The sequence below is a fragment of the Macrotis lagotis genome, chromosome 1 (assembly GCF_037893015.1).
Source record: "Macrotis lagotis isolate mMagLag1 chromosome 1, bilby.v1.9.chrom.fasta, whole genome shotgun sequence".
Taxonomy (NCBI): Eukaryota; Metazoa; Chordata; class Mammalia; order Peramelemorphia; family Peramelidae; genus Macrotis; species Macrotis lagotis.
The window spans coordinates 496,801,128-496,827,565 of NC_133658.1; the positions used below are offsets into that span (position 1 = coordinate 496,801,128).

General features: G+C 36.4%; 1 protein-coding gene and 1 pseudogene across 3 annotated transcripts in view; both read right to left on the minus strand.

Moving 5' to 3' along the window:
• On the minus strand, positions 1 to 10,464 carry LOC141504912 (SCY1-like protein 2 pseudogene; annotated as a pseudogene).
• Positions 10,465 to 10,686: 222 nt separating this feature from the next.
• Positions 10,687 to 26,438, minus strand: part of PDE9A (phosphodiesterase 9A) — a 187,956-nt gene continuing 172,204 nt past the window's right edge. For all 3 annotated transcript variants that reach the window (XM_074213911.1, XM_074213912.1, XM_074213913.1), the window contains 3 exons: positions 22,069 to 22,197; positions 20,167 to 20,262; positions 10,687 to 16,869 (listed from right to left, as the gene is read on the minus strand). In XM_074213911.1, coding sequence (XP_074070012.1) covers positions 16,849 to 16,869; positions 20,167 to 20,262; positions 22,069 to 22,197 — 246 coding nt within the window. In that variant the 3' untranslated portion in view covers positions 10,687 to 16,848. The remainder of the gene's footprint in view (positions 16,870 to 20,166; positions 20,263 to 22,068; positions 22,198 to 26,438) is intronic.

The following is a 26,438-nucleotide window of genomic DNA, read 5'->3' on the forward strand; positions in this document are numbered from 1 at the left end:
CTAACTATTAGTATTTTCCTCTCCAGAAACATTCATTTGATTGGTGATATCCAAAGATTTCTGCTGTCCCCCTACCTTGTTTCTGTAGCACCTCAATACTAGCAAATCAGTTTCCTCACAACAACCTAATGCATAGTGAATATATAATATATATATCTTCCCCATCTTACTTTGAGAACTAGTTAGAGAAATTAATAATGTGCCTTTGATCACTTTCTATTTTTTCAAATATTGATACATTTTATTTGTACACAACAATTATTCATCCACTTTGAATTCTTGCCTGTAAAAGAGTAAAAAAAAATCACTTCATATGAAGTAATTCAGTATCTGTAGATTGCCACATCTCCACTGAGCAAATGAAGTTGTGCTTCATTATTTCTTCAGGGTCAAGATTTGTCATTACAGATCAATTAGCTTTTAACACCTAATTTTTGGTATTTTCTGTAGTCTTGGCATATATTACTCCTCTGGTTCTGCTTATTTAACTCAAGTTAATAAAATTCTCCTGTTTCTCTGAATTCCTCTAAATTTCTTAGTAAAAATTCTATTTCATTTTTTTTTGCTGCTGCATAAAATAATACTATGAATATTATGTTTATACTTTCAGTTTTTGACCAGGGCATGACTAGTGTGTGTGAAGGGTTGTGTCAAAGATATGAACAGCTTTGTAAGTTTTCCCACAAAAATCCAAACTTCTAGGATGAGTAGAGTAATTCACAGTTCCACCATTAGTGTATGGGTTTGCTGTCTTCTCACAGTCTTCAGTATTGACTAATTGTATTTTTTATATCATCTTAGCAATTTTCTGTATGAGGTAAAACCACAGAATTTAATTTGCATTCCTTCTCTTGATATTTCTTGTAATTGGACTATGCGAAAAGAGTATATACAAGCATGGAGGAAGGAATATGTTTAGGAAAGATTTTAGAATACCTGGATAAGTAGTTTCTACTTGATGACATTCTGTCCTTTCTACAACAAATTCCTTTCAAGGAATCTGCAGTCCTCATGGGAATTTTAGGTATTTACATTTTGGTTTAGACCATTTATCAAATGTAAATTGATCAGGAAGATTATTAATCCCACTCAAATAGACAAAGAGGAAATGAACCTACATACACACAGAGAAACACACAAGGGGTTTATTGGTGTAGAAATGCATCAATTCAAACAAAAGGGCTAGGGAAAGGTGGCTTGAGAGGGAGGATGATACTGGACAGAGAAGAGTCTAAAGTAAAACTAACTTCAGGATAATGAAGAGGAGATTAAAAGTGGTTGGGGGAAGAGAGAAAGAAAGAAAAGCAAAGAACTTTAAAATTTTAGAGTTGGTACCTAAAATTTATCTTGGGCAATTGTTAAATATACTGTGGCATATGAATGCAAGGAAACATTATTGCATCATGAAAAATGACAAAACAACCCACTATGGGTCAGACATTGGGCCATATTCTTTGTATTAATCTCATTTGATCATCATAATAAATTTGTGAGGTAGGTGCTATAATTCCCATTTTACAATTGATTAAACAGAGGCAGAGGTAAAGTGTCTGGGGTTATCTTTGAATTTAGGTCTTCACTCCAGGTTCAGAGTTAAATCTGTTGCTCATCCTCATAGTCATTTTATGTTTGAATCTTGTAGCTGAGTGTCAGTTTCTATTCAGTGCTTGTTTTTTCATTAGAAATGCTTAAAAGTCCTTTATTAAATAATTCATTTTTCCACCACAAGGATTATACTGTTGTGCTAGGTAGATTATTCTTGGTTATAATGCCTGGCTCCTTTGCCTTTGGGAACATCTTATTTCAAGTCCTCTGATTCTGGAGCAGAGGGAACCTAGTAAATCTTGTGATCCTGACTATAACTTCATGATTTTTGAATGATTTCTTTCTGACAGCTTGCTAGAGTTTCTCTTTCACCTGAGAGCTCTGAAATTTAGTTAAAATTATTTCTGGGAGTCTTTATTTTGGATCTTTTTCAGAAGGTGATCAGCATATTCTTTTTTTAATATAAATATTTTATTTGTTTTCCAATTATATAAAATAGTTTCTACCATTTTTTTTACAAGGTTTTGAATTTTACAATTTTTTCCCCCTTCATCCAATCCCTCTCCACCCCTCCCCCCCATCAGAGGGCAATTTGATAGTCTTTACAATTATTTCCATGATATACATAGATCAAAACTGAATGTGTTGAGAGAAAAAAACAAATTTGAGGAAGAAAGAAAATATTAGAGATAGCAAAACTATGTAAAATATAAGATGACTTTTTTTTAGGTTTTTTGCAAGGCAAATGGGATTAAGTGGCTTGCCCAAGGCCACACAGCTAGGTAATTATTAAGTGTCTGAGACCAGATTTGAACCCAGGTACTCCTGACTCCAAGGCCGGTGCTCTATCCACTGCACCACCTAGCCACCCTATAAGATGACTTTAAAAAAAAATTGAAAGTAATAATCTTTATTCTTCATTTGAACTCCATAGTTCCTTCTCTGGATATAGATGATATTCTCCATCAGAGATCCCCTAAAATTGTCCCTGATTATTGTACTGATAAATAAGCAAGTTCATCAAGATTGATCATCACCCCATATTGTTAATGTGTACAATGTTTTTCTGGGTCTGTACACTTCACTCAGGATCAATTCATGCAAGCCTTTTCAAGCTTATCTGAGATCCCATCCCTCCTATCACATACATATACCACAGTTTCTTCAGTCATTCCCCAGTTGATGGGCATCCCCTCGATTTCCAATTCTTTGCTACTACAAGCAGTTACTATAAATATTTTTGTATGTATGTGGGGTTTTTACCTTTTTTCATTGATCAGCATATTCTTTCAGTTTCTATTTTATCTTCTGTTTCCTAGGATATTGAAACTTTTTTCTCTTTTTTAACAGATTTTATTTATTTTGAGTTTTACATTTTTTTTTTAGGTTTTTCCAAGGCAAATGGGGTTTGCCCAAGGCCACATAGCTAGGTAATTATTAAGTGCCTGAGGTCGGATTTGAATTCAGGTACTCCTGACTCCAGGGCCAGTGCTCTATCCACTGCACCACCTAGCCACCTGAATTTTACAATTTCCCCCCCCATCTTACTTCCCTCCCCCTATCCCCCACAGAAGGCAATTTGTCAATCTTTACATTGTGAAGCTGTTTTTCTTGATTGTTTCTTTTAAAATTTTTAAAATTATTATTTAATTTTACAATTTTTTCCCCAATCTTACCTCCCTCCCCTCACCTCTCCCAAAAGGCAATTTGATAGTTTTTACATTGCTTCCATGCTATACATTGATCAAAATTGAATGTGTTGAGAGAAAAATCATAAGGATATGGAAAAAAATAAAGTATAAGAGATAGCAAACTTATATAATACATAAAAGATAACTTTTTAAAAAATTAAAGGTGATAGTCTTTGGTCTTTTTTTTTAAACCCTGCAATTCTTTTTTTTTAAAGATATTATTTGAGTTTTACAATTTTCCTCACAATCTTACTTCCCTCCCCCCACCCCTCCGTGGAAAGCAATGTCAGTCTTTATTTTCTTTCCATGTTGTACATAGATTCAAATTGAGTGTGATGAGAGAGAAATCATATACTTAAGGAAAAGACAAGAAGTCTAAGAGATAACAAGATCAGACAATAAGATATCTGGGTTTTTTTCCCTCTAAAATAAGGGAATAGTCTTTGAACTTTGTTCAAACTCCACAGCTCTTTATCTGGATACAGATGGCACTTTCCTTGGCAGACAGCCCAAAATTGTTCCCGATTGTTGCACTGATGGAATGAGTGAGTCCTTCGAGGTTGAACATCACCCCCATGTTGCTGTTAGGGTATACAGTGTTTTTCTGTTTCTGCTCATCTCACTCAACATCAGTTCATGCAAATCCCTCCAGGCTTCCCTGAAATCCCGTCCCTCCTGGTTTCTAATAGAACAATAGTGTTCCATTCCCCAATTGAAGGACATTTACTTAATTTCCAATTCTTTGCCACCACAAACAGGGCTGCTATGAATATTTTTGTACAAGTGATATTTTTACCCTTTTTCATCATCTCTTCAGGGTATAGTCCCAGTAGTGGTATTACTGGGTCAAAGGGTATGGTCATTTTTGTTGCCCTTTGGGCATAGTTACAAATTTTTCTCCAGAAAGCATGGATGAGTTCACAGCTCCACCAACAGTGTAATAGAGTCCCAGATTTCCCACAACCCTTCCAACAATGATCATTATCTTTTCTGGTCACATTGGCCAGTCTGAGAGGTGTGAGGTGGTACCTCAGAGGAGCTTTAATTTGCATTCCTCTCATAAGTAATGATTTAGAGCAATTTTTTCATATGGCTATGGATTGCTTTGATCTCCTCATCTGTAAATTGCCTTTGCATATCCTTTGACCATTTGTCAATTGGGGAATGGCTTTTTGTTTTAAAAATATGACTCACTTCTCCGTATATTTTAGAAATGAGCCCTTTGTCAGAATCATTAATTGTAAAGATTGTTTCCCAATTTACTACATTTCTTTTGATCTTGGTTACAGTGGTTTTATCTGTGCAAAAGATTTTAATTTAATGTAATTGAAATCATCTAGTTGGTTTTTGGTGATTAAACTCCGCAATTCTTTCTCTGGATACAAATGGTATTCTTCATTGCAGATAGCCCAAAATTTTGCCTGATTGTTGCACTGATGAACTGAGCAAGTCCATTAAGGTTGATCATCACCCCCATGTTGCTATTATGGTATACCATGTTCTTCTGGTTCTGCTCATCTGGCTCAGCATGGGTTAATGCAAATCCTTCCAGGCTTCTCTGAAAGGTATGCACATTTTTATTGCCCTTTGGGCATAATTCCAGATTACTCTCCAGAAAGTTTGAATGAATTCACAACTCCACCAACATCCCTTCCAACATTGATCATTGTCCTTTCTGGTCATATTGGCCAGTCTGAGATGATCACTTTTTGAAATATGATGTCTGGACTCTTTTTTTGATCATTACTTTTAGATAGTCTAGCAATTCTTAAATTATCTTTCCTAAATATATTATTCACATTGGTGGTTTTTCCCCAATGAAATATTTCATATTTTTTCTATTTTTTCATTCTTTTAACTTTATTTTATTGTTTCTTGATGTCTCATGTAGTCAGTTTCTATTTGCCCAATTCTAATTTTTAAGGAAATTATTTTCTTTAGTGAATTTTTGTTTGTCCTTTTACCATTTGACTAATTTTGTTTTTTTAAGGTGTCATTTTCTTTAGTATTTTATGTGCCTTTTTTCCAAGCTTTTTTTTTTAATTTTCATTGATTTGACTTTAAATGACAAAAATTAAACATGTATAAACAAAGAAATTGTTCCTACATAAAGTAGATTTGATTTAAATTGGCTAATATAACATTTTTATTTTAGTTAGGAATATTTAATTGATTATATTATTTATATATATATATATTTTTTTAGGTTTTTTTTTTCAAGGCAATGGGGTTAAGTGGCTTGCCCAAGGCCACACACCTAGGTAATTATTAAGTGTCTGAGGCCGGACTTGAACCCAGGTACTCCTGACTCCAGGATCAGTGCTCTATCCACTGCACCACCTAGCTGCCCCTTATTTTTATTTTATTTTATTTTATTTTATTTTAATTTATTTTTTATTCTCATTTTGTGCAAATGTTTTTTTACATTAATAAAATATTCTTGTTTACAAGTAAACAAAATACCCCTCCCCCCATGAATATAGATAGACTTGCTTGGGCGAATAAAGTAAAGGGGAGAGAAAAAAAATTAAAATTAAAAAAATGATAGTAATAATTTTAGGTATGGCCAGGTGGCCCAATGGGCAAAGCACCAGCCCTGGAGCCACGAGCACACGAGTCCATATCCAGACTCGTAAACCCAACAATCACCCAGCCATGTGACATGCAAGCCACCCGATCCCCACTGCCCTGCAAAAACCAAAAAGAAGAAAAAAAAAAGACCCAAAATAAAATAAAATAGTAATAATAGTAGGGGTGGTTGGGTAGCAGACAGAGCATTGGCCCTTGAGCCAGGAGCACCCGGGTCCAAATCCAGCCCCAGACACCCAAAGATCACCCTGCTATGTGGCCCCAGGCAGGCCACCCAGCCCCACTTGCCCTGCACCCTCCCCCAAATAATAATAACAAAAAATGTGCTTCAGTCTTTGTTCCAACACCAACAACTCTGTCATGGGTGGATCGCATTCTTTATGATAAGTCCATCACAAAAGTTACTTCCATATTTTTCCACCCTTGCCATTGCTGATCGCAACTCCCTCCTTTCTTATTTCTCCACTACCATGTACTATATTTTCTCTCTCCTTCCACTCTGACTCTGCTGTAGGGTCGCTGAGTGGCGCAGCAGACAGATCCCTGGTCCTGGGGGCCAAGAGACCGTGAGCCCCCATACCACCCCTTAGGCCCAGAATCCACCTGGCCCTATGGTCCTAGATAGGCCTTCCAATCCCAGCCCCTTGCAAGAAGTAAAAAAGAAAATGTGTTATATGTGACCACTCTCCCCCCATGGTCCATCCTCTCCTCCTTTATTCACATCCCCACCCCTTCCCCCTGCTCTCCCCTCCTTCTTACTCCAGATGTCTATACCCCATTGAGTATATTTGCTGTTTCCTCTCCTAGCCATCTCTGATGAGAGCAAAGGATCCCTCATTCCCCTTTGCCTCCCCCCTTCAATATCATTGCAATAGCTCATTGTAATAAAAAAATCTTATTATGTGAAATATCTTGGACTATTCCCCCTCTCCTTTTTCTTTCTCCCATTCCATTTCCCTTTTTTTCCTATTGACTCCATTTTTACACCATATTTTATCTTCGAATTCAACTTTCTCCTGTGCTTCAACTATAAAAGCTCCCTCTACCTGCTCTATTAACTGAGAAGGTTTATATGATTATTATTGGTGTCATTTTTCTATGCAGGAATACATGCAGTTCATCCTCATTAAGTCCCTCATATTTCCCCTCCTCTCCTCCAATCTCCATGCTTCACCTGAGTCCTGTATCTGAAGATCAAACCTTTTGTTCAGCTCTGGCCATTCAAAAGGAACATTTGAAATTCCCCTGGTTCATTGAAAGTCCATCTTTTTCCCTGGAAGAGGACATTCAGCCTTGCTGCGTAGTTCATTCTTGGCTGCATTCTAAGCTCTTTTGCCTTCTGGTATATTGTATTCCAAGCCCTATGAGCTTCCAATGTAGTTGCTGCTAAGTCCTGTGTGATCCTGACTGCAGCTCCACGATATTTGAACTGTGTCCTTCTGGCTGCTTGTAATATTTTCTCTTTGACTTGGGAGTTCTGGAACTTGGCTATAATATTCTTAGGGGTTGGTTTTTTGGGATCTCTTTCTCTGGGGGATCGGTGGATTCTCTCCATTTCTATTTTGCCCTCTGCTTCTAGAATGTCAGGGCAATTTTCCTGTAGTAATTCTTTGAAAATGATGTCAAGGCTCTTTTTCTGATCATGACTTTCAGGTATTCCAATAATTCTTAAATTATCTTTCCTAAGTCTGTTTTCCATATCAGTTATTTTTTCAATGAGATATTTCACATTTTCTTCTAATTTTTCATTTTTTTTGTTTTGAAGTATTGATTCCTGATTTCTGGTAAATTCATCAATCTCCCTGAATTCTGTTCTTTGTCTGAAGGATTTGTTCTCCTCAGAGAGTTTTCTTATCTCTTTTTCCATCTGGCCAATTTTGCTTTTTAAAGCATTCTTCTCAACTTTTTGAACTGTTTTATCCATTTGACCTAAGCTGGTTTTTAGCATGCTATTTTCTTCAGCATTTTTTTGGATTTCCTTGACTAAGCTGCTGACTTCATTTTCATGTTTTTTCCTGCATCTCTCTCCTTTCTTTTCCCAGTTTTTCTTCCAACTCTCTCATTTGATTTTCAAAGTCTTTTTTGAGCTCTGTCGTAGCCTGAGCCCAATTTCTGTTTTTTCTTGGAGTCTTTAGATGCAGGAGCTTGTGCTTCCTCATCTTCAGACTGAGTATTTTGATCCTTCTTGGGCTCATTTGCAAAATATTTCTCAATAGTCTTCCTCTTATTTCTCTGCTTGCTCATTTTCCCAGCCTGGGCCTGGTTTTGGGGTACTTCCTGAGCTTTTGGGACACTTCCACAAGGGTCTCAGTGTGTGAGGCTCTGTCCTCCTTCCTGGTCTGTGAATGACCATAAGAGCCCCACTCTGCCACGGGGCCGAGGTGGTGGGGCCCTGTTATTCTATGGGGGGCCTAAACTGGGATTAGGATCTGAATGTGGTCAGAGCCCCAGAGTCATGTTCCAGGGGCAGAGGACCGAGCTTGCAGTTTCTCTTCACTCCCCTCCCTCAGCTCATTGGGCTCATGCCCTGGGGGCTCCTGCTTATTCCTGCTTCTGTTTCCGGGTCTCAGCTGCTGAAAGACCAAGCTGCTTGCTGTGTGCCCTGAGGGCTGGGCTCCACATGCTCGCTCTGGCAGAGGTCCCCCGCTGTTCCCCCACTTTATGCTCGGTGCTCCCCGGGGTGTAGCTCAGGAGACTCCCCCGCTGCTGTGAGCTGAGGCTCCCAGTGCCCTGGGGCTGCCTCTGGGAGGCTGAAGTTCTTTGGCTCTGGTGGGCCATCCCTCTGGCAGGCCGCCCCTCCGACCCCGGGGGATCAGAGCCTTTCTGCTCTTTTCCAGGTTACCTTGAGTAGGAGAACTGCCTCACTGGGTCCCTCTGTGGGTTCTGTCTCTCGAAAGTTTAGTCAGAGTCCTTAGCTTATGAGTTTTATCAGAGAGCGCCTAAGATTCGATCCCTTCTTGTCTCCATCTTGGCTCCGCCCCCCTCTCTTTACCAAGCTTTTAATTTTCTTTTCGTAATTTTCTTGAATTACTCCCATTCTTTCTCCAATTTTCCCCCCACTCTTATATTCTTCCAGGTATTCTTGTTGGAGTTGTGTCCAATTTGCTTTTTTTCTGAGACTTTGCTTTGAGTTCTTTCATCTTGTCTTCTACTGAGTTTGTATCCTGGTTTTGCCCCCATAATAGGTTTTTGTATTGGGTACTTTTTTTGGTGGTTTGTTTATTTGTCCAGCATATTTCTATTTTAAATTTATGTTAAAATTAGTCTTTATTAATTTGGGAGTAGAGAGGCACTGTTCCGGTTCTTTAAGTCTGCTTTTAAGAGGAGTGCATCCAGGGAGGGAGGTACCCTCTCCAGGTTTGTACTCTGTTCTTTAACTGGGGAGGGCCCCTTGCAGCTCCAAGTACTAGTGCTACTCTAAATCCTTAAACACTTGTTCCCTGTTCCTCTAGGGTTCTTCTTTGCCCTGGAATCCAGAATTGTATGTGGGCAATGGGATTACCAAACAGCACCTAGGCCACAAAGGCCCAAACCTATTTTAGGGCCTCCTTTAATCTTTCATGTCAGTTTTCTAAATCTTATTATTGTCTCTGGGTTAAATTCCTGAAGCTGCTTTTGCAGGTGTAGACCCCTTCCAGACCTACTGCTGTTGCTGCTCTAGGTGGTCCCCACCTCAGTGTCACAGACCATGTTTCTGTCATGTCAGTGTGCCTGATCTTCTAAGTTGTCTTGGGCCAGAAAAATGTTTCACTTTGAACTTCTGTTGACTCTGCCACTCCAGAATTCTATTTGAAGAGTTATTTTAAAGTTATTTAGATGAGAACACTGGGGAAGCTTGACTGGGTTGCTGCCTCTTATCTGTCATCTTGCCTCACTTCCCCCCATTCTGATCTTCTTGCATTATATGAAATTACTCTACTTTGGTTTTATATTCAGCTTCCAATTTATTAAGTTTCTCTTTTATGACCAGAGTAAAAGACTTGAACTCATTGAGATTAAAATTACTTTTAATGCTCAGAGGAATCAAAAGAGGTAATAGTTTCCCAACAAGCCACTCTTTAGGGTATCCATGTAAATATCTAAAATTCCCATGAGGATTGCAGATTCCTTGGAAGGAATTCGTTGTAGAAAGGGTAGAATGTCACCAAGTAGAAACTACTTCTCCATGTATTCCAAAATCTTTCCTAAGAACATTAATGAATTTACATGAGCAGCAAGGGAAGATGTTTTAATTCTTGGCAATCAAGTAATTTTTCTTGGATGGATAGACCTTGAAGTTTATAATTATGTTTGGATGAACAAATGAAGTTTGGAATTAAGTTTAGGCATAATTTTAGGCTTTGACTCAAAGATTCCAAATTCTATGAAATATTGGTAGAATAAAGTTCTTTTCACCTGGAAAGGTTTTTCCAAGAAAATTTATAAAATCTCAATAGACTCATTCTATTTAAAAATGACTAAGGTTAGGTAGAATTAATTTTACATACTCCTTTTTTGTACAGTCTTCAGAAATTAGTAAAATGCTAGTCAAAATCAAAGGTAGTATATAAGGATCTACAAATTCTGAGTTTAAGCAAATTAAAATTATTTGTACTAATATACATTTGTCTACTGAAAAATATGCACTTATCTTGCTCATTGATTTCAAAGACAGATTTTTTTCTTTCTTAAATATAGTATAAATAGTAGTTCTTAAAGTTGTCTCACAATTCACAGAAAGTCTGTATTCAGAAACTAGATATTCAGAATTTGTCAGGCATGATGATGACAAATTTGAATTCCATTCTTTACAAGGAAACACACAGTCTTTAGATGTATTTCTTGATGATATAAAAATTGTAAGCCCATTAGTTTCCAGCTCCAGTTTTATTCAATATATTTTTCCAAAGTTTCCACAAACCATTTTAACACTGCTATAAGAATGACAATTCTTCAGAAACTTGAAGTAAATCATATATTATTTCTACATCATAAAATTTATGATCCTTATTGTCAGAGACAGTGAAAGGCAAAGTTTCCCAGTTACTAAGAACAATGACTAAGCTTACATTTACTGTCTACACAAATTACCAAGCAATTCATATTTGGTTGATCTTTTTTCATGCCATTAAAAATAAATTAATCCATCTTTGTTGCCTGTAGCTGTATATCAACCAATGTCAAACTCTTTGGTGATTGAATTTCACATTATTTGTTTTAAGGTTTTTGCAAGGCAAATGGAGTTAAGTGGCTTGCCCAAGGCCACACAGCTAGGTAATTATTAAGTTTCTGAGACCAGATTTGAACCCAGGTACTCCTGACTCCAGGGCTGCTGCTTTATCCACTGTGCCATCTAGCCGCCCCACAAATTTCACATTATTGCAATGGTGACATCAGCTATTAGATTTCTAATGCTATGCAACTTATTCAGCATGGATTCCACATCTTCCATATTACACAATTTTATTTATCTCCTGAGCAGTCACTAAAAGGGAAATCTTTCTGAGTGCTGCTACTCTGTTTACCTCATTTTTCCACTACAAATGTTAGACCCAGACCCAGAAATTGGTCAGGGAGAGGGGAAGGAAGAACGGCACAATTCTTTTTTTTCTTTTTTTCTTTTTTTTAGGTTTTTGCAAGGCAGATGGGGTTAAGTGGCTTGCCCAAGGTCACACAGCTATGTAATTATTAAGTGTTTGAAGCCAGATTTGAACTCAAGTACTCCTGACTCCAGGGCTGGTGGTTTGACTTAGCCTCCCCCACAATTCTATTTTTAAGGGATCAAGATAAAATCTACTTTCTCTGGCCATTGGGTTGTGAAAGAGTAGTTCTACCCCAACAACTAGGCCCAAGAGAATCTATTGTTAATCCACGTGAGATTTTACACCTTGGAAATTAGCAAGCCTTATATATCTTGTTTTAATTTAGTATTTTTGTGGATTTTTTGATTTAAGAAAATGATGCAGACAATTTTAATAATGCAGATTAATTTTTTTTTTAGTTTTTTTTCAAGGCAATAGGGTTAAGTGCCCAAGGTCATACAGCTAGGTAATTTTTTTTAAGTGTCTGAGATCACCTGACTCCAGGGCCAGTGCTCTATCCACTGCATCACCTAGCTGTCCCCTTGCAGATAAAATTTTTAAAATGTATTGTGCATTTTTCAGAGACCTAGTTATTAATTATTTACAAGTGTACTTTTTCTAACAGCTGATTTGATCTCTACTACCTTAGCTCCTTTTCTGCCAAATGAGAAAATCTTACATAAAAGAGAGTTGTGGCTAACAAGAAAATATTTTTATTTGAACAAGTAAAACTTTAATTGGGGAAGCTATATAGATTAGTTTAAGCAACAGAATACACTCTGTGACCTAGGAATCAGATGAGATCACATTTTAACTGGGGAGAGAATGCCTCATCTGACTAGTTCATTCTTAGCAATCTCTGTGGGGTATAGGCATTTAAAATCAAGGAGTGTACTGCTGACTCTTCCACTCATGCATACAACAATCTGCCATTCATATTTTGTTCCATGTCTCCTTCACCTCATCTCTCCCTTTTTTCTGTTTCTCTTTTTCAGAAGTATGTTAGTCAATCAAGAGTCACATCTCCTTAAAGTTATTATGCATTACCATAGGCCTGTCCTTCAGGGTACTTTTAAGTCCTCCCAGATGGGAGTTACACAGTTAAATTCAATAGAAAGATAAGAAGAACCATAATTCACTTGGTTAAAAGACCTAACAATTTCACATGTTCAAAATGAGAGACATGGTTATACACAATACATCTGCTGTATTGTGTTCAATTATGAATGCTACATTTTAGGAAAGATATTGATAAGAAGACAGTTGCTAGGGAGGGCAATGAAGGATCTCTTGATTTTATCATATGAAATAATGTGTCTGAAACAGAAGATTTAGGGTAGAAATTTTATCTGTCTTAAAGTATTTTAAAGGGTTTTGTGTGAAAAGAGATTAGGTATATCCAATTTGTCCACAAGCACAAAACTAGAAGGAATAGGTTGAGATGTCAAAGAGGCTATTTGGACTTGACATAAAGAAAAGGTATCCTACAGTTAGAATTATCCTTATTTGAGAGATTCAACAAAGGCTGAATGATTTGTGAGGATACTGTGGCCTATATCACAGATTCAAGATGTGTCAAATTGTAAAGTACTGAACAAATGGCACTGAATGAAAACTTCCTTGTTTATTGAACTTAGAGCAAGCTTTATAATCTGGAGATTAGTTTAGAGAATAAAACTGATAACAAAAATTCATTCTATGAGCAAACTTATTGGAATCTTTGTTACCATGAAACCCCTAATGGAAAAATGAGGATGGATAAACTGCTGGGAAGGTTTGTCAGAATTCAGCTAAGGTCACAGAAGTAGCCCTCTATTTCTAGAAGGAAAACAACTTTGCTATTAGATATAAGAATAAAAAAGTGGAGATGAAACAACCATTTTTGTTTCCCCATTAATCATTATCTTAGAATTCCTGGGAAGAAAAGAAATATGATGAAACATCAAGGACACATATCAGAAATGGAACATTTCCAGTACCAAAAGGGAAATCTAAGTGTCTCTTAGTGCCTATCACAAGTTGCATGTTATGATAGACATAGCTATCTGATGCCTTCAGACAGTTAATGGAGATTCGCCTTGACTTGGGGACCTGCAGTTTACAACATTCCCCCATCTTCAGTCTTTTAGAAGATTCTTTCAATCAATCAACGTGTTTTTATTAAACACCTGTGTGCAAGCACTGATGGAGATGATATAAATAAAAAGACAGAAACAATCCTCACAAGAGGTTTACATTCTTATGGAGTAGACAAATCGATATTATTCATATACGTATAAAAACACACACACACACACACACACACACACAGCAGAATCACTTTACCTAGACATATTCTCCAATCCTCAAGCATCTCCAAAATAGGAATTATGTAGAAGAAATAAAATTTAAAACCAAGAACCCTAATAAGATAAAAACTTTATTAGCAGTAGAAAAGGCTTACCCCTAATTTGCTTACCTAGCACCCCTACCAGATATATTATTTTTGTAGGGCCATGCAAGAACAAAGGGCTTGGGGCAGCTAGGTGGCACAGTAGATAGAGCACTGGCCCTAGAGTCAGGAGGACCTGAGTTCAAATATGACCTCAGACACTTATTAATTACCTAGTTGTGTAACCTTCAGCAAGTCACTTAATCCCATTGCCTTGAAAAACTTAAAAAAAAAAAAAGAACAAGGGGCTTACAATAGAACTCTTCCTCCCTGCACCAGCAAAAGACAAAAGCCAGATCCTTGCTCTGACTAGGACTGCACTGTGGCAGTGCCTAGTGCTGCAATGAGGAAAACAGGTAGAAAAATAGGATATCCATATATGTGTATGGGGGGAAGGGTGGGAAGAAATTGCATAAATCAGAATGTTGATCCATCAGGAATTGAAGTAACATTTTCTTAATTTCCACATATTTTCTGAAGTCTCCTTTGACGTATTGGAGAGATAATTGAGCTACTCTGGAGAAGGGAGAAAGAAGTTGAAAAATATCAATAACTGCACTTAAGCTTGGTTTCAGTTCTGCCATTTGTTTCCCCTGCCAGTGGGGAAAATAAGAAGATTGAGATAGACCAGGATTAAAGAAATGATGAACAATCTTACAGACCAAAAATGAATGAGGTGAGAAGCAGCAGCGGCCTTATAACATCTACCAGCTGGAGACATTTGTTCATTCAGTGGAAAACAGTAAACAGGAAAAGCAAATGTTTACCAAAGCTTGGAATAGTATACATTTAAGTGAAACTCAGTTTTCAGTGTTGAGATTTTCTGGAAGTTCAACAGAGAGTAAACCTAAGAACAAGGGATGACAAACAGGGGGAGATAGATTTTATAAGGAAAAATAAACCTTTTAAAATTATTTGAATATTCCAAAAATGGAATAAATTTTTGTTGAACTAAATTTAAAATGAATGGACTGCTGCAGGAAGAATTGTTCTCAAAAATGACTGATGAGGAAGTTGTAGAGGTGAGTTTTCATTTATCTGGGAGTTACACTAAATGATCTCTGAACTCTCCCAAGGCTACTTGCTGTACAGTTCCTCTGTATTGTCTATGCTAATTAGAATGTGAACTCCTTGTGAGCAGGAATTGTCTATTTGTAAGCTCAGCACATAGTAAGAGACATGCTTTATTTTTTTAACCCATTCCCTAATAGATAATGATCAAAGAATATGAAGAAACAGTTCTCAAAAGAATTGCAGGCTCATAATAAACACATGAAACAGTACTCCAAATCTAAGAAAAGCAAAATCTAAATCAGAACAACCCTTGGACTTCACCACCTACCCTGCAAGCTAGCAAAAATGACAAAATATGGGAACGGTCAATGTTGGAGGGCTTTTGCAAATATAAGCACCCTGGTTTATTTTTGATGGAGCTGTGAATCAGTATAACCATTTTAGAAAGCAACATTAGATAAAATACCTAAAAATGTCTATATTCTTTGACCCAGAGGATCCATTGTTGGCCTTACTCCCCTGAGGAGGCCAATGATAAAAAGGAAGTTCAAAATATTTATAGCTTCACTTTTTATAATAGAACTGGAAACAAAAACAAATGCCCATCAATTGGGGAATGGCTAAACAAATGGTGATATATGAATATAATAGAATATTATTGTATTCTACGAAATGATGAATTTGGTGAATACAGAAAAACATGGAAAAATTCTTATAGACTAATAGAGATGAAGTCAGTATGCTCAAGAAAATGACATAAGATAACTTCAGCAATATGAGTGGAAAGAAACAACCTCATACAAAAATCAAAATTATAAAGAACAAAGACGGCAGGAACAAAGAATATGAAAAGATACTCCCACTCTTTGAGAAATGGGGAGTTCATAAGCATTGTAGATGGCACATATTTTCAGACTTTTAAAAATATATAGATCAGTTATATAGATTTTTCCATCTTTCTCTTATTTTGTCTTTAAAAAGTAACATTTGTTACATAGGATGGCTCTATGGAAGGGGGGAGGAAGAGAAACTACAATGTTAAAAAAAGTGATCTAAGGTTAAAAAAACCCTATGCCTTGAAGTTGAAAGACATATGGCTTCGTTTGTGTGTCTAATTCTTTTTTTTTTTTTAGGGAGAATTAAAGCAGAAATATAAACAATTATAGACTTGGTCCTCAACTTCTGTGGGTGTCTTGTTATAAGGAATATTTCTAGAACATTTAAACTGATAATTTATCAGATAGTTCTGATAAGAAGCTAGTAAAAAAAAAATCACAGCTTTGCCTTCCTAAAACTTCAACTTCGTTAAAATTGTTGCCCTCCCTAATCTTTAGAGCAAATATTTAAATCATCATTTCACTGGAAATGGATATATTTTTGTTTTCATTTATAATCATTATACATGTACATATGCACGCATAGGATATTGAATCAACATACCCTCAGTTATACTGTGTAGGCTGACAACCTTATATCCTTTATGTCCATACATGTATGCACCTCACTCTTACTTGTGGCAAAAACACATTGCACAAACATATTCTATTTGTTTGTTCACATACACCACTTCAAGTTTTAATATTGTAATTAGGTTTCATGTAAATACCTCAATTGTTCTAAAATACATTGTAGATAAAAGTACAAATATCATTCCCCACATATGTGAACAGTAGAAAGGCTTTCTATTTTCAATTGAACATTTATTCAATAAGTGTTTATTTTGGAGCAAAAGTAGTCATTTTACACACAAATGTACAAAGTAAGAACAGTACCTATTTCTGTATAAGAATATGTTATTTAAAAGACAGTTTAAAAATAAAATTCTATAAACTATGATGAATTCCATTCTTCTCTCCTCCAACACTTCCCTTCCTTCTTCCCTCATTTTTTTCATTCCTGATAATTCAGATTTTAGAAAATACAGTCCTGTAAGACTTCAGGAAGGATCATCTTTGTTCTGTGCTGAAGAATCCCAAGAAACTTAACAAACCAGTCTATAACTGAGTCCAACAGTCTTCTAGTTTTCCTCATAAATGTCCTGGAAAAAGGAAAAGGGAAATATCTGTGGTACTGTGATGTGAGAGAGTGTGTGTGTGTGTGTGTGTGTGTGTGTGTGTGTGTGTGTGTGTGTGTATGTGTGTGTGTATTTTTATAAACCAACACCATCAAATCCACAGGATTACATCTGTAGGCTGTTAAATGGGATCTGTAGCACATATGGAGAGCCTAGTAACAGGTGCTTGAAGGGTATGAGAAATAAAGCAGAGTTATTTCTGATTGCTTGGAAATACTCTATGCAAATATTTTAATATTTGTATTAGAGGAACTCATCTGACCTTCACTAACTGAGAATATGAAAAGAATCTGGGGGCTTTACTTTTACATTTCAGAGAAGACAGAATATGCCAGGCAAATTAAGAGTTGGAATAGTACACCTAGAAATTTAAGTAAAAAAGAGCTCTTTTCAAGTATCTATAAATGCTTTGAGAGCAACCTTTAAAGTACTTCTTTCAAAACCTAATATGGAAATATGTTTAACATGATTGTATATGCATAACCTTTATCAGATTACGCGCTGTCATGGGGAGGGAGGCAGAAAAATATGGAACTCAAAACTTTACAAAAATGAATGTTGAAAACTATCTTTACATGTAATTGGAAAAAAATAAAAATTTAAAAAAAGAATGAAATTCTAAATTCCCCTACCCCTGTTTAGTCTCCACAACCAAGGTGGAAACATTCTTTTCCTCCCTAACTTAAGGCATTGAAATGGCAGTGGATAGAGCTCTGGGTCTGGAGTTAGGAAAACAAGTATAAATATGAGTTCAGACACTTACTGGTTGTGAAATCCTGGGTAAGTCACTTAAGCTGTTTGTCTCAGTTTCCTCATTTATAAAATGGTGATAATTTTGATAATAATAAGGGTGATAACTCCTAGGAATGGTATGAGGATCAAATGAGATATTTGCAAAGTGCTTAAAGCACTCACATAAAAGACCAGTTCCCCTTTCACATTCTCAACCGTCCCAGTCCAGCTGAAATACTTTTGTATGGTTTTGGTATATTAATAACTCTAATAAACTCCTGAAGTGCAGGAATAACCATGTAACAGGATAATTTAAGAGTAATCAAGATTCAGGTTGATCAGACAGTTTGACATTCTCAGTGAATGTTTGGATTGGACTAAAAAAAGAGTCATCTTATAGGAGAAGAAAGGTGTTGTCTAGAATGAGTGACTGCTCTGAAATTCTTTAGGTAGGGTCTGGAAGAAAAGAGGTATCAGTTTTTTTTTACTTTCAATTTTCATCTGAACTTCCATACTTGCCAGAAAACACTATTTCTCCTTAGAAGTGGGAACAATAGATCTTTTTCTTTTATCTGTCTTTGTTTGCTTTTCTATGCTTTGAGAATTTAAAAACCATAGGAATTTTTTTCTTCCTGCTTTTTTCTTTTTTTTTTTTTTTTTTAGATTTTGCAAGGCAATGGGGTTAAGTGGCTTGCCCAAGGCCACACAGCTGGGTAATTATTAAGTGTCTGAGGTCACATTTAAACTCAGGTCCTCTTGACTCCGGGGCTGGTGCTTTATCCACTGCGCCACCTAGCCGCCCCTCTGCTTCTTTTTATTTTTTTATTTTTTTAATTTTTATTTTTTAGGTTTTTGCAAGGCAAATAGGGTTAAGTGGCCTGCCCAAGGCCACAAAGCTAGGTAGTTATTAAATGTCTGAGACTGCATTTGAACCCAGGTACTCCTGACTCCAGGGCCGGTGCTTTATCCACTGCGCCACCTAGCTGCCCCCCTCTGCTTCTTTTTAAATAGTTTATTTATATTATTACTTCCTTCATTGAAAAGTCATGCTACATTTAAAGTTTTGATATACTTGAATTATCAATTACATGTTCATTTCCTTCCCTTTACAGTTTGAGTTTAAAGTTGAATTTATCCTAGATCTAGATACTTTTAAGATTATTGGATATTGAGTTTTCTTCTTTAAATTTTATTTTGCATTTGCTGAATTTCCCTTCCAAATTTGGTATGGAATTTTCTTTTGGAGAACACTTTTATTTTTCTGTATGTGATACTCCTGGAAGGGTTGCAGGAAAAGAAAGAACACATTCACTAGTGTCTCTTTTTGGTTGACAGAACCCCCACTTCCTTACTACTGTCAAAGAGGAGGACCATGGTATCATTTGGGCATAAGAAACAAGTCCTTCAGTGTTGAGCCATGATATGACTGAAATAGCCAGGAAGTGTATCATCTCCTGCAATGAAGTACCAAGTCACATATTTATGTAACTGACTGGGAGGAGGTAGAGAAGGTCTGTACTTGCTATTTATGGTTCATCTTACATAGAAAAGCAAATAGTATCAATTTTTTTAATTTAAGTATTTTTGTCTATTCATTTTTCAGGGCAGATAACAACCTCTATGGGTCTCATTTTCTTAATCTGCAAAATGAAGATAATAATTGCACTCATCTCACAGGGTTATTGTGAAGATCAAATGAACTAATGTGCAAATATTTTGTAAACCTTAAAGAACACATTAATACCATTTATTATTATTGTTGTTGTTGACAATAACACTAATAATTTATTTAATTTGGTTCATTTATGGAAGTCTGAAACATTTCTATCTGGGTATGGGGAAATTGTTTACTTTCTTTGTAATATATATATATATATATATATATATATATATACATAATTGTTTTTATCATAGAGTTTACAGGAAGTGTTTGCTAGTCTGAGTGGGGAGCATCATCCAAGAAAGAAAGATAAATCTATTCAGAGATCTTGCCAAAGTGCTATTTCTGACTGGGGACTTAGCACAGAGAGAGAGAGAGAGAGAGAGAGAGAGAGAGAGAGAGAGAGAGAGAGAGATAATAGATTTTTTAATACAATTTTCCAAAGTAGAGGAGCATTTCTACTAAGAAATCCATCTAATCAATGAGTCAGTGGTGGGTAAGTGAGAGCAAATACGTATGACTGAATAAGCCTACTTACCATTGCAGTAATTATAATGTCTGAAGTGATACAGACTCCATGAATATATTGAATAACTACCGGATTTGTCATATTGCACCATTTTTCTTTTTTGGGAAAAAAAGAACTACAGTGTGAATGTAGATTTGGAGGAATATTCTTTCTATAGTTAGAAAGTTGTCTTTTAACATACTGCTTTTCAGGAAAATTGAAATGTGCTTTTATTTATTCTCATGTAGAATATGTTAATGTCATTTTCAGCTAATATGTTTATTTTAAAGTTTTTCAATATATGATAAAGAAAGATTAGGAGGCATTGATGTGTCATCAGTAAGGTGTTATTATGCTTTACCTTTTTCTTGGCATCATCTATTTTTTTTAATTCCTCATAACGATTTTTAGATTCCCACAGAGGCTGAAGCATCAATTCTTCAACCATAGGAAAAAGCTAGAAGAAATAAATATAGATATTTAAATATATAATTACTCCTAAAACAATGAAAACTAATCAAGAATAATTGTGCCCTACTCTTCTTTTCATATGGATAGATGTCTATACAAAGATTCTAATAGCACTATTGACACAGGTAATGTTCATACGATTACTACTAATTTGAAATATGACTAGGATCAGTATGCTTTGTTTGTGCAATTCTAGACAAGCACAGTGAAAAGGAAATTGGACTTGGAGTCAGAAGATACAGTTTGAAGTTTCCTGGAGAGACTTATACTGCCTATCTCTTAGAGTTCTCACAAAGTTCATTTGGTAAAATGGGCACAAAATTATTATCACTATAAAGCAAATATAAATTTAATATGAATTTAGAACTCAAAATCAGGTTTAGGAAATGGTAAAATATCTGATGTCTGAGACAATGCTAATATTGTTTTATACAATGCTAATATTGTTTTGTCTTATACCTTACAAGTTCAAAATGAAGGAACACAAGTCCCCAGTGATTTGTCAGATAAATGTTTAGATTGGAGAAAAGAAGAATTAGTAGGGATACAGAAGAGTTGTTTCATAGTAATGAAGTTTTGACTTATTGTATTTGGGACCAGAGGATAGAAATTGCAAGGAGGCAAATCTGGGGTAAATTAAACATTTCAATATGAATCAATAGTGTTATATGGCAGAAAAAAATTCTTTAAAATTTTTTTTCTTGACTTGCAAAAAATATTTTTTTCCAATTGCATATAAAACCAATTTTCAACATTTTGTTTTTGTTTTTACAATTTTGAGTTCTTAATTCTTTCTCTACATCCTCCTTCTCCCTTCTATTTGTTACAGTTTATACAACAGCAAAATATTCTAATGGGATTTCAGTTTATATGAAAAAAGGCATAGTGTCCAGTGTAAGAGAGGTGTTAGTGAGACAGTTAGGTGGCATAGCTATGTGGTACAGGATAGATGTCGGGCCTGTAGTCAAAAAGATCTGAGTTTGAATCTAACTTCAGACACTTACTAGCTTTGTGACCCTGGACAAGTCACTTAACTGCTGTCTGCCTCAGTTTCCTCATCTGAAAAATGGAAACAATTATAGCATCTACTGTTACAGGATTGTGGTGAGGAACAACATACAGGCAGGCATAGCTAGGAGGTAATATCTGTAAACCATTTAACATAATGCCTAATGCATGGTAGGCATGCTATTAACTGCTTATTCCTCTTTCCACCACCCTCTACTGGCTAGATCAATAGGAATTATTGTGTCAAGTTCTGGATACCACATCTTAGGAAAGACCTTGATAAGTTTTTGGGTAAAGGCATAAATGGCCTTCAAGTTCATACCATAGGGATTAATTGAAGGAAGATTTAGGTTAGATATGAAAGAATTGTCACCTGAATGAAGGCTTTTATTTTTTTCTGCTTGGACAGAAGGCAGAACAAGTAGCACTTGATAAAAGTTACAAAGAAGAAAATTTAGGTTAGACATAATTTTCTTTCTAATAATCAGAGCCATCCAAAAATAGATTGTGTCATTTCAGGCAGTAGTTGGGTTCAAGCTGACCAGAGTCTTTAAAATAAAGGATGGTTGATCACTTGTTAAGCTTATTGTAGGGGGGAATGATTTTTAAGGTATGGGTTGTACTATATTATATTGAGACTCTTACTAAAATCCTAGATTTTGTAATTTTGAATGAAAACTTTCATTTGCCAAAGATATCACTTTTGGGAGTAATTGCATTCCATTGAACAAGTTTCACCTGGGTATAATACTAAGAATATGGTTATTCAATGTCATTTATTTACCTTGGTAACTGTTTCAAACATTGGGATCAGAACAAACTTGATGAATCCAATTTGGGCTGTGGGTTTGGTCACTTTATCTCGGTCCATGAAAGGTGCCACTGGAAGTCCTTCAGCTTTTTCTCTATCACTCTAAGGAAATACAAGAGATAGTGTTCTACACATTAGAATTTAAGAATACCTCAAATGATCAAGATGCATCAGTTGTCAGTGCATTTGAATATACTAAGATTGGAAGTTTTTATTTCAATGTAAAATTATAATAATATTTACTTATAATTATTTGTATTTAAGGTGTATTTGCCCAGTTAGGAGAAATTATAATAGATTGTAATAATTATAATAAATTATTGCATAGTTCTTCTAGTGTTAAGATAGATACATCACTGGGATAGAAGTTCAGCTGAGGTACAAGGCATTTACAAATTTAAAACTGTTAAATTTCTTGGAAATTTGAAATAATTCATATGCTTAATATTAAATAGTTATACATTTTCTATTATTGAAGCTGATTAATGAGTGAGAGAAAACACAAATTCACATGGCCCATTATATCTAGCCAGCTTCAAACTGAACTACTCAAACCATAACTCATATTCAATCTAGCCATTCATTTGGGGCACTTTCTTTCTTTCTTTCTTTTTTGAAAGATTTTATTTATTTTGAGTTTTACAAATTTACTCCTGTTCTTGCTTCCCTCCCCCCACCCCCCACAGAAGGCAGTCTGTTAGTCTTTACATTGTTTCCATGGTATGCATTGATCTAAGTTGAATGCGATGAGAGAGAAATCATAAGAGATAGCAAAATTATATAATAAGATAATGTGTTTTTTTTTTTTTTTCTAAATTGAAGGTAATAGTCTTTGGTCTTTGTTCAAACTCCACAACTCCCTCTCTGGATACAGATGGTATTCTCCATCACAGATAGCCCAAAATTGTCCCTGATTTCTGCACTGATGGAATGAGCAAGTCCATCAAGGATGATGATCACCCCCCATGTTGCTGTTAGGGTGCACAGTGTTCTCCTGGTTCCGCTCATCCTGCTCAGCACCAGTTCATACAAATCCCTCCATGCTTCCCTGAATTCCCATCCTTCTTGGTTTCTTTTCTTTCTTTTTTTGGTTAATATGACTTTGTTTATGCATTACTAAAATATCCTTGTTTAAGAGTAAACATAATACCCCTCTCCTTCACAAAAACATAGAATCACATGAGAAATAAGGCAAAAGAGAGAGAAAAAATGTGTTTCAGTCTGTGTTCTGATACCATCAGCTCTGTCTCGGGTGAATCATATTCTTTATCATAAGTCCATCACATGAAAAAGGGTAAAAACATCAATTGTACAAAAATATTCATAGCAGCCCTGTTTGTGGTGGAAAGAATAAGAAATCAAGTAAATGTCCTTCAATTAGAGAATGGCTTAACAAAATGTGGTATATGTATGTCATGGAACACTATTGTTCTATTAGAAACCAGGAAGGATTGGAATTCATGGAAGCCTGGAGGGATTTGCATGAACTGATGCTGAGCGAGATGAGCAGAACCAGAAGAACACTGTACACCCTAACAGCAACATGGGGGTGATGATCAACCTCCTTGATGGACTTGCTCATTCCATCAGTGCAACAGTCAGGGGTAATTTGGGGGTATCTATGATGGAGAATACCATCTGTATCCAGAGAAAGAATTGTGGAGTTTGAACAAAGATCAAGGATTATTACATTTAATTTAGAAAAAAAACTGATATCTTATTGTCTGATCTTACTATTGCTTATCTTTATATTTATTCCTTAAGGGTATGATTTCTCTCATCACATTCAATTTGGATCAGTGTATACCATGGAAACAATGTAAAGACTGGTAGATTGCCTTCTGTGGGCAGTGGGGGGAGGGAGGTAAAATTGGGGGGAAAAATTGTAAAACTCAAAATAAATAAAATCTTTAAGCAAAAGAAATAAGTCCATCACAGATGCTACTTCCACATTTTTCCATAGTTTCTGTTGCTGATTATAATTCCCTCCATCCATTCCTTCCTACTACCATATATAATATTTTCTTTTCCTTTCATTCTGTCCCTCTTTTAAAATGTGCTGTAGGGTAGCTGAGTGGTTCAGCGGACAGAGTACCAGCCCTGGGGCCAAGAGGCCCCAAGCCTACATACCATCCCAGAGACCCAAAAACCACCTGGCCCCATGGTCCCAGACAGGTCACCCAATCCCGGCCCCTTGCAAAAAAGTAAAAAAGAAAATGTGTTATATCTGACTATTCTCTCCTATGATCCAATCTCTCCTCTACCACCCACACCCCCCTTCCCCCGTCCCCCTTCTCACCTTTTTTCCTCTAGATATCTATACCCTATTGAGTGTTATGCTGTTTCCTCTCTGAGCCATTTCTGATGAGAGTGAAGGTTCCCTCAGTCTTGCTTGCCTTCCCCCCTTGCATATCATTGCAAAAACTCATTGCAAAGAAAAAAAATCTTTTATATAAAATATCTTAGTCTATTCCACCTCTTCTTTCTCTTACTCCCCCTACATTTCTCTTTTGGCCATTGACTCCATTTTTATAATATATTATGTCTTCAAATTCAGCTCTCTTCTTTGATTCATCTATAAAAGCTACCTGCTCTATTAAATGTGAAGGTTCATATGAGTATTATCAATATCATTTTTCTATGCAGGAATACATGAAGTTCATCATCATTAAGTCCCTCATTAATTTATCCTTCTCCTCTGCTCTTTATGCTTCAACTGAGTCCTGTACCTGAAGGCCAAATTTTCTGTTTAGCTCTGGTCATTTTAACAGGAACATTTGAAATTCCCTTGTTTCATTGGAAGTCCATCTTTTCCCCTGGAAGAGGATGTTCAGTTTTTCTGGGTAGTTGATTCTCAGTTGCATTCCAAGCTCTTTTGCCTTCCAGAATATTATATTCCAAGCCCTTTGAGCCCTTAATGTAGTTGCTGATAAGTCCTGTGTGATCCTGACTGCAATTCCACGATATTTGAATTGTATCCTTCTGGCTGCTTGTAGTAGTTTTTCTTTGACTTGGGAGTTCTGGAACTTGGCTATAATATTCCCAGGGGTTGTGTTTTTTGGATCTCTTTCGGGGGAGATCAGTGTATTCTCTCAATTTCTATTTTGCCCTCTGCTTCTGGGATATCAGGGCAATTTTCCTGTAAGAATTCTTTAAAAATGAGGTAAAGGCTTTCTTCTTGATCATGACTTTAAAGTATCCAATAATTTTTAAATTATCTTTCCTTAATCTTCTTCCCAGATCAGTTGTTTTTTCAATGAGATTTTTCACATTTTCTTCTAATTTTTCATTCTTTTGGTGTTGAAGTATTGTGTCTTGATTTCTCACAAAGACATCAGTTTCCTTTAGCCCATTCTACATCTGAAGGATTTATTTTCCTCAGAGAGCTTTATTTTTTTATTTTTATTTTTTTGGGTTTTTGCAAGGCAAATGGGGTTAAGTGGCTTGCCCAAGGCCACACAGCTAGGTAATTATTAAGTGTCTGAGACTGGATTTGAACCCAGGTACTCCTGACTCCAAGGCCGGTGCTTTATCCACTATGCTACCTAACCACCCTCATCTTTCATTTCTTTCCCCCCCCATTTTTCTTCTATCTCCCTTACTTGATTTTCAAGATCTTTTTTGAGCTCTGTCATAGCCTGAGTCCAACTTCTATTTTTCTTGGAGTCTTTAGATGCAGAATCTTGTACTTCTTCATCTTTCAGATTAAGTATTTTGATCTCCTTGGGTTTATAGACAAAATATTTGTCAATGGTCAGGTTCCTTTTTTTTCTGTTTATTCATTTCCCCAGCCTGTGCCTGATTTTGGGGTGCTTCCTGAATTTTTGAGTTTTATTGGGATACCCCTACAAGGACCTCAGTGTGTGAGGCTCTGTCTTCCTTCCTGGTCTGTGAATGACCACAAGCATACCTCTTTGCCACGGGGATGAAGGGGAGGGTCCCTGTTCTATGGGGCTTCTAGACTGTGTTCAGGATATGAATGTGGCCAGAGCCCCAGAGTCCTGTTCCAAGTACAGAGGCCTTGGAAGTCTCCTCTACTCCCTTACCTTTGGTGGGCTGAGCACTCAGGGCACAGCTGCCTAGAGACTCCTGCTTGCTGGCTCCATGGGCCTGCTTCCATTTCTTGGATCTGGGCTGCTGAGTGCCATGACAGACTGAGGGCCTGGGCTTCCTGCTTGCTCTGGCAGAGGTTTCCCTACTGCTTAAGTTATGCTTTGTGTTCCCTGGGGTGCAGGTCATGAAACTGCTTCTGCTGCTGGGAGCCATGGCTCCCAGGCACCCTGGGGCTGTTCCCGGGAGGCTGAAGTGGGGGTGCTCCTCTAACCCCATGGAACAGAGTTTTT